The following is a 14,229-nucleotide window of genomic DNA, read 5'->3' as shown; positions in this document are numbered from 1 at the left end:
GTTGAGATCATATGGTATTTGTCTTTCACTGCCCGGCTTATTTCGCTTAGCATAATGCTTTCCAGTTTCACTGACTGGGATTTTTTATTGCTAAACTAACCTTGCATTCCTAGAATAAAAGCAACCTGGGAATGTTACATTCTTTTAATATAATGCTGAATTCAGTTTGATCATATTTGGTTTAGGACAGCTGTAGTTACTTAAGATTGGTCTGAAAGTTTTCTGTTGTGTAGGGTCTCTACTGGGGTTTGGTGAGAAGGTTATGACAGTCTGGTCAAATAAACTGCAGACCGCAATCTCCTTTCCTGCGCTTTGGAACAGCTGATACAAGACTGGAGTGGTTTCTTCCGTAAGTGTTCAGCAGAACTAACCAGCAAAGTGGTCTGGGATTGAGTTTCTTTGTGGTAAGGTTTTTCAACACCAACTCAATTTTTCAAAATAGTTATGGGAATATTCAAGTTTTCCATTTCTTCTTGTGTCAATTTTAAGGCCCCCCCCTTCATGTATATTTTCACTTTTTGGGGGTAGACCTTTTAAACTAACCTTGTATTACCTACTTGGATCCTGCAGGATCTGTAGTTGCCCCTCTTACTCCTGTCACCGTCTGTGTTTTTCCATCGTTTGTTGCCCGTGGTTCTGACCACTTCCTCGGAGGTTCAGCAAGTTTGTTAGTCTTTTCAAAGAAACCAATGTTGGTTCTGATGTCCCTGAATTTTCTATTTTCTCAATTTTTGCTCCTTCCTTCCTTCCTCCCTCCCTCCCTCCCTCCCTCCCTCCCTCCCTCCCTCCCTCCCTTCCTATTCTCTTTTTCTGTTCTCTAATTTCTTGAGCTAAATGCTTAACTTGTTACTTTTTGGCCTTTCTTCTCATGCAATCTATGAATTCAAAGGATAGAAAATTTTCTTTAAATACTGCAGCCTTCCAATTCAAATGCTGTCAGGGCAAAACTTGTCCTAGGTGTTGATCTTACCTCTTTTAGTTCAATCTCCTTCCAGATATCAGCTATTACTAATTTTCTATGATTTGTAGAGTTTAATCAGCTTTGTTACTTTCAGTGGGAAAATCTGTTCAAATTACTTAGTCTGCCTTTACCAAAGGTGATGTCTCTCATAATTTTCTCGTATGGGGATATTATATAAACATTATTTACTCTTGTAAATACTATAAACATCTAACACCTATCTATCATTATACATAAATCTTCATTGTATTTTAAATCTTTCCTCCTTAAGACAGATTTCCCAGTGCAGAAATGTTGGGTAAACATTTTTAGGTCTCTTGATACTTCCGGATACATTAAGTTAACTTACACTCTAGTCACCAGCATATGAATACAACCCATTTCCCTGTCCCCAGCAATGAGGACTCATTTGGAAATACCTGGCTTGTTTGATAGGTTGCTTTAAAATGTTTGTTTCTCAGATTGTTGATAGAGATGAACATTTTTACAAATGTTTATTACTACTTATTTGAATTTTTTGGACCACTTGAGAACCTGAATGGTGTTTATTTCTTTATGTATTTATACAAGATACTTATACTGACCATGGGGATACTGACCTTCTGCTTTTCAGAATTTGCTGTAAATGCAAAGAGCACATTTGACCTGCCTGGTGAGTTCTGCACACGACTCTCTAGAAGGACTGGTGGGAGCCTGCTTGCTCCGACAGCCTCTGCTCTCAAAGAGCAGCAGCCTGGTCTCGCTTAGAGGGTCCGTGGCGTGATGGGCAAACTGCCACTCATTCCCTCATTCAGTCTGCAGGGTGGGGCACAAGCAGGTTTACAGTTGTTCGTATGGAAAATTATACAATCATAAATAAATGGTAATATAAGAATAAAGTCGGTGTTTCATGTACTTGCAACTGTAAGCATTCTTTTGCTTCACTGTGTGTATTTACTAAACTCCTACAGTACATTGGGGGTGAGGAGTAAATATTGGCTGAATTAATGAAGGGCAACCTGCTATGGATCAGGGATACCCTCAGAGACCTGAAAATCTCATGGGGGATATAGACATCAAACGATCAGTGAGAAAAATATATAATCATAGCCAGAAATATGTGCAATGAATGAAAAGTAGTAGGCTCTGCGACTACATATAATGGGGGAAACGAATGAGGGATGGATCAGGACTTGGCGGGGGAGGGGGAGAGGGAGATCACCAATGGCCTCTTTGAAAATGGGACACTTAAACTGAGACCAAGGATGAGAGCTGGAGTGGGGAGGAGAAAGGGCCCGCGTAAAAGCCCTGAAGCAGGGTGACCACGGAGGGCTGGCCACGACAATCTCAGTTTTCACATGTCACTTGCTCCTTAAGTCAGAGGAGAGGAATGGCAAAGATTCACAACTCAGAAACACTGAAGGGAGAATGGAGAGAAATTAACTGAAGCTGTAAAGAGGCTTACAACACGGCACTGGGAACCCTGCACGGCCTCCTGCTAGGAGTGCACAGACGAGAACTTTCTACAGCTTGATGTCTGAGCGGCAATACTGACAGGGCCAGTCGCTGTGTACACAAAACAGCCTTTGCCTCAGAAAAGGCCTCATATTTCTAAGCTGTTTCCAGGACTGATCCTAACTTAGGAAGATAGAGTTTAATAAAAAAATATTAATCACGGAGAGCTAAACAGGATGCAGACTCTTTACCAAAAAGTGTGAAATCAATCATTTCACTTCGGAATACACTTTTGGCAGGAAGGCTGAGGTCTGCCTTGGAAAAGAGTCACTTGAAATCTGCCTAGGGAAGCCAGACCAGTGTCCCCAAACACGTGACGTCTAAGCACGACAGCAACAGACAAACAGGAAAGGAGTGGGGAGGCCAACAACGTACTGTTTTCGCGGACCAGGCAGAACTCCCACACGCTCTGGCTCTCCAAGGTGCTGTCCAGGTCCACGGCGACATTGGGCTCACTCTGCTTCTCCAGGCGGTACTGGGGGCCTGGAAGAGCAAAGGGGCAGGAGGAGGGGAAGAAGGCTGAAACAGCGAATTTAACACTGAAAAAGCACCACATGTTGGCAAAAAGCTGTTACAGCATTGGGAACCGGCTGCGGTCTGTCCTGTGGGTCCAGCTCTCCCAAATGGAAGAGAAGAGGCTGGGTATCTTTCACACGGGTTTCACTCAGCTGTCTGTTCTACAGTACTGTCAGGTCTGTTTGCACTCAGTTCCCCCCAGACACGGTGAGAGGCAGACGGTTTGGGGTCAGACTGGCCTGGGATCACAGCGTGGCTACCAGTTGTTTCTCAGCTACGAGTGAGTAACCTGCCCTCTTCTGAGCCTGCTTCCTAGGAAGAAATACTTACAACCTTGAAGGATTATTGTGAACAGTAGAGATACTATATTCTAAGTGTAAGGAAATAATGAAATGCCAATTAAATCAGAGAAGATCAAATACACCATGAAACCACAACACCACAGATGGACATAAGCGTGGGAGAGGAGAATGCTGCGAGATGAGTGAAATCGCATCTCTAAGTAAAGAAAAATACTTAGTAAATACTGATTCCTACAAAAGTACTTATTAATAATCATTAGATGATAATGAATGATCAGTTATAAACAGAAATAAGATATGTTTATAACTAATATAATGACAGTCTAAAAGTTCAAAAACGTTTTAAAAATCATGTGAGGTTAAAAAAAATAAACCTCAGGTTTCTCGGTTACACTAGCAGGACAGTGGGTGCCCATTCATGATTTTTTGAAACGTTTATGGAAACACAAAGACCAAGGTTGAATAACCCTGGAAACCAGGCACACTAGCTATCCTCGGTCACACGGGGGGTTCTGGCAGAACTTAATAAAAACACTGGGGCATTTTATACATTTATTCATGTATTTCTTTGTCAAGCCAAACGATGATCTTGCTCTTCTCAGATAACACCTAGCAGGTCCAATGATCAGATTCAAAGGACCACTCCCGTTGTTAATGGTTATTGGGAAGATGAGAGGCTAAGCAACAGTCTTACCGCTGTGACTGTGAAAGGCATGTTTGGTCAGACGGAGGAAGAGGTGCAAGAGATCTGAGGGAAGTGTCGGGGCCTCCCGGGCAGAACACATATTTTGAGACATGTCTTCAGCTGTCACCAACGTAACCAGTGCTTCTCCTCCATCGGCCGGAGGCATTTCACTCATCTCACAGCATTCTCCTGTCCCGCATTTTGTGTTCATCTGTGGCATTGTGGTTCATGGCATATTTGAGCTTTTCTCTTATTTAATTGGTATTTCATTAGCATTTCGGCCAGTTCTCAGAGTTCATCCATACATTCACATTCTTTTTTTATAATACTTACAGTTTTTAAACTTTTAATAAGCAAACAATGCTCAAAACACATATAACCATGTATTTAAGCAAGTACATGCTCAGAAGTCTACACAATTCTTAAAAACTCTCATATGAGGTGACACTCCCCCCCCCAAAAAACTGGAAGTATCTTCTGGAGGGTGGGCCCCTTGTAGTACAGGCTTTCCCCACTAGGTGAGTGTTCTAGGAACCCATCTGTATCAGTTACCAGCTGGTGCTGTTGTGAGAGGTTGTTTGGCTTCAGTGAATTTTTTTTAAGGAGTCTTTCAATGCATTTGCCCATTTCGTGATGGGTGATTTACGAGCACACCTGCCCACACTACACTGTTTAGCAGTTTTTGATCAAAAACAACATGACCCCTGTGCCCCACCCAATCTTGCCCTGAGTGACTTCTTCTGTTTCTCTGGATGAAACAAGTCCTCAAAGGGAAACATTCTGCCAACGTGGAAGAGGTGAAACAGAAAATGGCAGAAGCACTAAAAGGCATCAAAATTGACAAGTACAAAAACTGTTCTGAGCAGTGGAAAAAACATCTCAGTAAGTGTATTGCATCAAATGGAGAGTATTTTGAAGGCGACTGAAGTTTAAATATTAAGAATAAATGCACATTTTTTATAAGTAAACTATTTTGGGGGGCATTCCCCCTAGTATGCTGTATTTAGGTTAAGAAGGTATTGTATTCAACATTATCCATAGTTAAATTTAATTCCAAAATATTGAGTAAATAAAGGTGTAAAAATACAGGTAATTCTTGGTCTCTGCTACCTGTCACCTGTCAGTGACATTTGTCAATGACCAGGCATGTTTGCTGCTGATCACTGAGTACCTTCACATTCACCAGTGGCTGTAATCACAGGAAAATCATGCCCAGGCAAACTTAAGAAAACTTACCTGGTGAGAGGTTCCTAAGCACCCTCTCCTTTCCCCTCCCTAACAGCCACCTTTCACAGCTGTGGGCATCCTCAGCCCACTTCAGGGAAGGGAGTCACCCCTGAACCTGGAGCGATGCTTTCCACAACACTGGCCTGTTAAACGACCTCTGACTGCCCCATGCCCAGTAACTCCCAGCAGCGCGGTGTGTAAGGCACTGCCATCCAAGCCTATGGATTCGCGGTGGTGCCCAGGCACACGCTGAGCTGCCGTAAGTCATTTTTTCACGATAGCCAAGAACTGGGAATACCCTAGAGCCAATAAAACATTCTGAAATACCATGAAGAGATTAAAAGTAATGTTGCAAAATATTTAATTTTATAAAACATTTATAATATGCTATTTTATTAAAACAGATAATAATAATACAATATGTGCAGGATGACTGCGATTATGGAAAATATATGTAAGGCATGGGGAAAGTACTGAATGGGCGTTTTAAAAAGGTGAATAGTGGTCATACTGAATACTGGGAAAAGACATGCTTTTCTTTTTCATTAGTGTTATTCTGGATTTTCATATTTCCTATAATAAATAAAGGCTACGTTTATAATAAAAAAATATACATTTACAAGCCCTTTTTTCTGAGGATATTATAATTACCACATATCATGCCATCTCCAATGGGTCTTTCACATGCAAAATTTAATCAAAACTATAGATATTATCTGTTTATGCAGATCAACATTTTCATCTTAAGTAACTCTGCAACCCGGCATGTTTACTGTGACTTTGAGTGCAGTGTGCCGGGCATCGGGCTTCTGGAGCTGTCTGCCCGACAGCTGGATCATAGGCAAGCCACCCCCTTCCTGATCGCAGGGGGGGGCCAAGGCATGGCTGCATTAGGAAGCACTTCCGGCTGACCCTCTTTCCATACTTTCTCCTCTGGTTACTGCAGCTGCCTGGGAAACATGGATGAGGGAAACCAGGGGAGGCAGGGAGTACAAAGAAGGGTCTCGTACCCCTAAACACAAGTCGCTGCACCACTCTCAAAGCCTTAAATGCCACCATTCAACATTTACTTTCTTGTTGCTAGGGTCTTGCAGATATCTCTATTAAACTAGTTTGTTTCCAGAAAGTAGGTTTAGGGCTCTCTCCTTGCCGCCCAGTATGATGCCGACTCCCGTTTCCTCAATGACCATGATACTTGAGACACTGCACATCCATTACCCTCCTGAATCCTTGCAGCAGCTCTAAGAGGTAGGTACTGTCCTCATGTGCCAGGCTGGGGCCCTGAAGGTTGGCAGGGTGAAGGAATTTGCCCAAGATCACAAAGGTAGGAAGGAGAAACAGGAAAATGAAACCCAAAGATCTTTGGCTCAAAAACTGTGTGTTTTGAACCTTTCTTCCTCTTGCAAACTATAAATTACTGGCCAATTATAAAGAGGCCATAGTTTATAGCATAAGTATAGATTTTTTATAGATCTGTAGATTCATTTGGGTTCAGAATCACTTAAATTCTTGTTTAAGCTCAAAATGAAAATGACCTGAAATAATTTATTTCAATGAAAGCCACCATACGCCACGTGCTATGGTGATATCCCGGGCCCTTATGAAGACAGAATCACCCCATCTTTCTGTCCATCCAGGAAGACTCTCTCCCCATCTTTCCTTAAGAATATTCCCATGTATGCCCAGCTTTGTCAGTAACTGAAAATTTGAGGCCATATGCTCTGGGTACTCCCTGCTCTTCCATAAAAGCTACAGAACAACTTGAAAACCCATTTCTGAACTCAGCAAAAAACGGATGGATAAACCCAAGTGGAAAACTCCCCATTCCAAATATCAGTTTCTCTCTTAATTCTTGCCCCAACACTGGATAACTTATCTCACACAGAAAGACTATTTCACACATTTCCCCCTGAGGAAGCCAGATTGATGACCTCAGGCCCTATTGTATAATGAGAGGCAGGGTACAGATGAAAAGCAACATAGTGTGATGGTGAAGGGCATGAACTTGGGGCCAGACTGCCTCGGTCTAGTGCTGGCTGAGTCCTACCTCACAGGCCTGCCTGAGGATTCAGTGAGCTAACAGTTGTAGAGAAGCTAGAACAGTGTCTGATACAGTAACAGTGCTCTTTGGGTGTCAGAATTCGTCATTCCTCATCACCAGACTGTAACGACACTAAGGGACCATATACCAGAACAGGGTCTCTTACATGCCAAGTCCTGGCTGTGCTAGGCCTTTCACAGAGATCGTCTCATGTGCTGTCACCCCAGGGTTAAAGAGCACGGCTGCCACTTCACAGAGGGAGGAACTGTGACTTATGGAGTCTAAGTGACTTGCTCATCGTCTCCCGGGAAGTGGCACACTAGGATTCATACCCAGGGCTGCCCAGGCCTGCGCTCTCTGTACTAGACATGAACCGCAGTGCCTTGCTCCTAACAGGTACTTAATAACTGTCTGTTAATGATGATCGAGATAGTGACGACCCGGACCTTCTCTCTATCAAATGCTTGTTTAATTTTAAGGCAGCTGACATGGGAAGAAAGAACAGAAAATAGCAGCCAAAACCGTTTTAAAAGGACAAGCTGTGAAGTCAGTTTCTATTCATATACTTCTGCCAAAAAAATGATTACATAAAATATAAAAGGCGCTTTCACACTGAACAGGACACAGCTCTCAAGGCAACATCCACCCTTTGGAAAGAGGCTTTAAAATGTCACAGCTGCGCATGAGGCTCCAAGCCCTCTGCTTCACAGCAGAGGGAAACACAAAGGAAGGTTCTGGAAGCAGTTACTCTGCGATGACAAGAAAATCTGGGCACTCCAGTGATGTGTAACTGCAGTAATACCGCACCACCAAACGGGTAAGGGACAGAATGCTGCTCCGGGCACTTGATGGGATTTTGTAAACCTGAGGCAAATATCCCAGCACCTAAGTTCCACCGGAAATCTGTGGTATCTGCCGTGTGGTGGAAGCACACAGGCTGGGCCGCTCCCGCCTCCCCTGGGTCGTCGGCTGAGCAGACACGGTCTCGGCATATGGTTCTTCAGGGCCGAGAGCCAGCTGAGAGGCCAGACCCAGCGGGACATGGGTGCGTGAGTCCAAAGGGAGAGAAGCCACACCATCGCCACAGTCGTTCTGCGTCTTAGTTCTCAAATCCCATGGGAGACACTTCCTTCAGACTTCGGTCGCAGGAAAGACTGTCCTCCCTCGGAGCAACGGGCTTACTCTTCTGTATCTTTAGACAGTTGAACATAAATCTTGTAACTAACTGATGCTGTGTCCCTTTCTCCTTTGCCCACAGGGAAGTTCAGCACTAAATATGTGACCCGATGGTGATGACTGTACACATGTTCTGTGTCATTTAATCCTCTGGGTCTTTAATTTCCACTTCCTTTCATGCAGTTTTCAATGCATATATTTTTATCCTACCATAGTAATTCCCACAATGGTTCTGGACTGAAGTGGGGTATACACGAATTAACCTGTCATTATTACTGCTGAGCATCAGAACGAGTTTGCGGACCACCTGTCTGAGGAAAGACGGTAAGGTCAGGGGCTGAACACTATCATGGATATGCATTCACATCAGCTGTTTTCCATTCAGCAGCTTAAAGAGCTGCTTTAATCTGAAAGTAGCCAGAAAAGGTTAAGTGGGAGCGAGTACGAGGCAAGGCTGGTTCTGACCATGGACTCCTGGTGTGTCTGTACCCTCTCAGGGAGTAGTGATGCATTCTGGAGAAACTGTGTACTCCCTGTGCATTTCCTCCTCCGTAAAACGAGAACAGAACTCCCCTCAGAAGGCTGCTGTGAGGCTGGAGACAAGCCTGGACTCCCTTAGCAAAGGGCCCTGTGACGGCCGCTATTACTGCAAGTACAGGCTGGGACAGAAACCACTGCAGGGAGGTGCAGGCAGATCCCTCGCCCAAAAATCACAACAGACTAACAGCCCCATTTCGGGACGAGACGAGGTGGCAGGGAAGGCTGGCACTGGAGCAGGGAGCCTTTCTCACGCGGGTCCAAGGCAGGCGTGTGGGGTGGGAGAGGGAGCGTATCTATTTAAGCCAGCTTGCTCTGGAGCTGTGGGCAGCGTTTCAGGCTGGAGACTTGTTCAGCAGCCAGGGTTCCTCGAGTTCCCTAGTCTCGCAGGTCCTACAAATGTAATCTGAAAGCGGTGAGCAGATGCTAGAACCTACGGAACAGACCGTGGCAGCACAGGGATCCAAGGACACGTGATGTTACAATGCCACCCATGCATCCGGTTAACAAAGTGTTCTGAGTGTCAGTGATGTCCCAGACACAGATGAATAATCATGAAAGATTCCTGTCATTAAGCAGTCTGGAGACGTGGCAAGACACACACAAACAGATAAATTATCAAAGACCCAAACGGCGCGCTTCCCTGGGTCAGGGCAGGGAGCTGTGGGAACACAGTGGAGGGGGCGATGAACTTCCCCTTCCTTGAGGTAGAAACATCTGAGGCCAGTCTTGGAGGAGGACTTGGAGCCAAGTGAAGAAGAAGGGATTAGTGTACTCCTGGAGGAAACAGCGTGTGCAAAGGCACTGAAACCCCTCCCCACCCCTGGACCAAGGGAAATTCAGCGTGGAAAGGCCTAGGCTTGGTGGGAGTGCGAAGAGAAGCTGCAGCTGGGATACCTGACCAAGACTGTTGGTTTGGATTCTCTCTTCTGAGCAACCTATGCTAGCAGGGCAGGGGGGGTGCCATAATCAGCTCTGTATTTCCAAAGGTTCTTCTGGTGGCACTGTTGACAAGGGGCTGGGAGAGAGAACCGTTCAAGGTGAACTGTGCCAAGTCGTCTCGTGTGCTCCATGGTAGGGGCTGGGGGGACCTGACTTCCTCACCAAGCCAACGCCATCGCTGACAAGCTGACTCCCTCGACATCTGAGCTCGGACTCAACACCAGCAATTCTAAAACGTCTGCATTTAGCATCAGCCCCATTGCTTGTTATAGCCCTTCCTCTAGGGGTGGCTATAATCACCTTCTGCTCCATCTTAATACAAGTAAGCACGGGAATTATATTCCTGTGATAACCACTGTAGTTTATACCCCCTGAGGCTCAGGTCGGATCATTCGGAATTTAAATAATAAAAAAGGAACAAGCTGACATGACAATAAGGTCACACTTTTAGCCTATTCTGAGCCAATGCACAATTTGCTCTCAGTGAAACAGCTGAATATAATAGAATTAAATACAATTCCTATTACAAAAGCAGACAGACGAAGGCTGTTCCAGTAAACCAATTCTCCTGCCTAGTTAAACTGCAAAACCTTCAGGAAAGGTTTTGAAAGCATGACCCATCAGTTCTAATTTTTAAAACTTATCCTTTCAGTCAAGACTAGAAAAAGGCCCATTCCAACTTTTATCTGCACTACAAAGTGCTGTTATCTCGGCCTGATGTCAGGAGCTCTATCTCTCTTTCTGCTGACAAGCAGAGACGAGAAAGATAAGATTGGAAACGAATCTCACTTCTCTGAGTAAATAAATAATCAATACTCATCTAAATGTAAATGAGAAGGCAGCCCCCTCTGATAACAGCACTCTTATCAGGGAGCCAATTTTCTCCAGACATTTGGCCTCAACCAAATCACCATCATTCAGCCCCAGCCTAATGGCAAAAAATCGTAACTAAATTGAACCGATCACCAGAGATCAACTAAGTTCGGCCTTGGCCACTTCAGGTTCAAATGTTTGGGAATGCAATTTTGCCCCCATTAACTTTCAATAGCAATGAAGAACAGACTGGTCAAGGGGCCAGTCTGTGCAATAAACAAACCGCAGCAAGGGGGCTGGCAGGAGGATGAGGAGGAGTGGGCTTCAGGGTTGAGGGAACACCATAACCTCAGCAGATCCCAAAGCTGCGCAGGGACGGCCTCTACGGTGGGTGGGGGGAGAGCCGTCTTTCCTCTTATCAAAGGCTTGGCTGAAATTGAGAGGACATTTAATTTGCCTGACAATGATGGTTCCAGTTTATTAAAACAAATGTAAACAAAGAAAAGAGATATTTAAAAAGCTACAGTAGCTAAAAATAACCTGAAGTTCAAATGATCAATTTCCTCCAACTAATTTGTATCAGACTTACATCTGACCCAGCAGTGCTGCGTTGACCCGATTTTACTGAAATAAGACGCCGTCTACAAGACAAATCACTTTAAAACCATTGCACTGGGGTTTCCATTTCTTTGCTGCAAGACTCAATTCACTGCTGATGAGAGTATTGGGGAAATTATGACTATTATTGATAGGACAGCAAACCACTTTTGCACAGTAGTCCTCAAGTCGACAGAAAGCTTGCACTGGACCATTAATGAAGGTGTCAGCTAGAATCAGAAATTAAAGACAAAGGCTGGGAAGGGCCTAATTTTTACAGCACATTAAGGACATGAGACACAGAAGCAGCAGCTTCTATCCATCCTCTCAAGGGTAACAAAGCCTAAATAAGGATCAAGGAGCAGGCTGCTCTGCCTCCAATTACAAAAAGGAAATGCTACGGTTTTTTTTGGACTGGTCCTCGAGTTTCAAGAGCACAGGCTTTTAACATTATGTTCCAAATCTTTATCAGCCAAAGGAGACCATGTCTGGTGTGCAACAGAATTACTCAAAGTTTACCATCCCTGCTGCCACTGGGTATAGAATCCGAGAAGGTGCCGTGTGGTTATACGGCTTGGGTTGTGGAGGCAAAAAGACTTGGATTAAAATCTTGGCTCTTTTACAAGCCAGTTAGGTGACCTAACCCTTCCTGGAGTAACTGCAAACATCATGTGTAACACTGTGTCTAGGACATCAGAAATGCTTGATAACTGTCGCTTGTTATACTACTATGCAAATTTAACAAAATCGTCAATCTGCCCTTTTTGAAAACAACAGTGACTGACAGTGAGGTCTTTCCTGGCCCTTAACAAAGTGCTTTACGTGCACGCATTAGCTCTCTAAATGACAAAATTCTAGGAGGCAGGCCCTGTTACCCCCATTTAACAGAGGAGGAAACGAAAAGTGAAGTGGTTTCGTCTGGTGTCCTGGTGAGGGCAGGACAAGGTGTGTGACGCCGGAGCCCGTGCTCGCAACCACGCTGATGCTGTATTCCAGAAAGAGCATTTTATAATCTTCTTAATCTCTGGGCTGGAAAAAAGAAACTGTAAGGTTGAGATGATTTATCAGTTCAGAAAGGAGTGAAGATGTGGGCTGGGAGACTGGAAAGAAGAGAGAAAGGGTGGTTGGTCTTGAAGAGGTCAAGGTGAGGGTCCCTCCGCCCTAAGAGGAGGACCCCATCTGACCAGCACTGGAAGTGCACACCAGCTGCTTGCCCTGACTTCCCTCCCGGGAGGGGGCCTTCTTCTATGTTACATGATTTACAGAGTTACTGCCTCAATCCACAGTTCTGAAAGTGTGATTTCTTTAGGGTTTAACTATACCCATTTCTAGTCCTGTTACAACTTTTTTATTGCGATAGAAAACATTTACTGGAAATATGTTACTGCTATTACCAGGTCATAAAATAAAAAGAAAAATAGTTTATGTATCGCCATCATTCCCAATCATCAATCAGAAAGTGCCAAGAGGAGGAAAGGAAAGGGCGTACGGCCGAGATTTCCTTCTTTGTGCAGGAGAACATGCAGGGGCGTCATAATTCTTCAGAACGGATTTCTTCCTGAAGAGCCAGCCTCGCTGATGGGCTCCTGGGAGGCGCAGGAAGGGCACACCTTTTGGCATCTCCCCTCCTCCCCGCAGCCCTGCCTGAATCCCTGTCAAAATCAAGAGCTCCTTCACCCCGACTTCCTTGGGGCTCGGGCCTTGCTGCTGCCAGTGCGCACTGAGCAGGCTGGGTGGGAAGCACTTTTGTCTCTTTGTCATTGTTCTATCCACCACTCAGGGCAATCTTTGAGGATGGGGTGGGGAGACTTTTTAAAAACCCAACTGTGCATTCCCAGAGCTCGGCTCTTTGGAGGTGCTCAGTAATCGTTGTTTAATAGAATGACTTCTGTGAGGTGGCGTTTAAAATTGAACAACCTTGACCCAACAAAGGAATCTGTCCTGAGAAACATTACTTTAAAGCACACAATGATGTATGTTCAGAGATGTTCACTGCAGTACTGTTTTAATATCAAAAACTGCACAATCTAAATATTCTCCAGTAGGAAACTATTAAATAAATTACAGTATTGTGTACACTGGGATGTTATATGGCTGTTTAAAAGAATAAGTGAACTTATTAAGACATGGAAGATTTCTATACATACTATTAAGTTTAAAAATACACAGACTATATGGAGTATGCTCCAGTTTAATAAAATCAAACCCAGCTCTATGTGCATTTATACGGGTGAGTGGGAATTTGCAGACTACGCACACCAGCACATCTGACGGGACGCACGCCGAACTGTTCTCAGGGTTCTCTGTGGGCTAGAATTGCCTCTGGGAGAAGGACGGGGTAACAGCAGAGGTGAGGGCTTTTGCTTTCTACTCTACAGACTTCTACCTTGTTTAGATTTTTGACAGGGCATTACTTTTGTCATTAAAAATCTAATTTAAAAAAATGAGGTGGAACAATTTTAGAGGTGACTCCTGCTTGATCGGATTAGGGACTCTGGGGCCTTCTCTCCCTGTCTCTGGCTCCGCACAGATTCCGGGGGCTCATCAGTGGCCGAGGAGACACGTAAGCAGCTGTGGAGCCAGAAGCTGGAAGGCACAGACCCCAGGCTGCTCAGGGCTCCTGTGGTCCGGGCAAGCTGTGGCTGGACCAGACACTGCAGAGCTGCTCAAAGGGGTGAGGCAGCTGCTGGTGCTCAGAGTTCTGTGCACACAGAGGCCGTGACTGAGGACCAAGGGCCAGAGGGCCCACCCGCTGCTGTCACCCCAGACTGGACACCTGTCCTCCTCATGGATTCCGGACGGGCTGTGGAAGACAAAGGGTGACTCCATATTCTCTCTCTCTGGCATACTACCTCCCTCTGGGGCAGTCGGGACAGAGGGGGTGTCAGTGGTCCATCCCTGCAGACTGAGGGCAGGGAGGTCTGGATTTGATCCCTGC

At 45.0% G+C, this 14,229-nt stretch overlaps 1 protein-coding gene across 8 annotated transcripts in view; it reads right to left on the bottom strand.

Annotated features, from left to right (window-relative positions):
• The window catches only part of MAPKAP1 (MAPK associated protein 1), a 217,448-nt gene that overhangs the window by 51,355 nt on the left and 151,864 nt on the right, over positions 1-14,229 (bottom strand). For all 8 annotated transcript variants that reach the window (XM_037160554.2, XM_037160699.2, XM_037160623.2 and 5 more), the window contains one exon: positions 2,831-2,938. In XM_037160554.2, coding sequence (XP_037016449.1) covers positions 2,831-2,938 — 108 coding nt within the window. The remainder of the gene's footprint in view (positions 1-2,830; positions 2,939-14,229) is intronic.

Source organism: Artibeus jamaicensis, unplaced genomic scaffold (assembly GCF_021234435.1).
Source record: "Artibeus jamaicensis isolate MK-2021 breed Jamaican fruit bat unplaced genomic scaffold, CSHL_Jam_final contig_471, whole genome shotgun sequence".
NCBI lineage: Eukaryota > Metazoa > Chordata > Mammalia > Chiroptera > Phyllostomidae > Artibeus > Artibeus jamaicensis.
The sequence above is the reverse complement of the archived record's forward strand: the minus strand, read 5'-3'. Positions and strand labels throughout refer to the sequence as shown.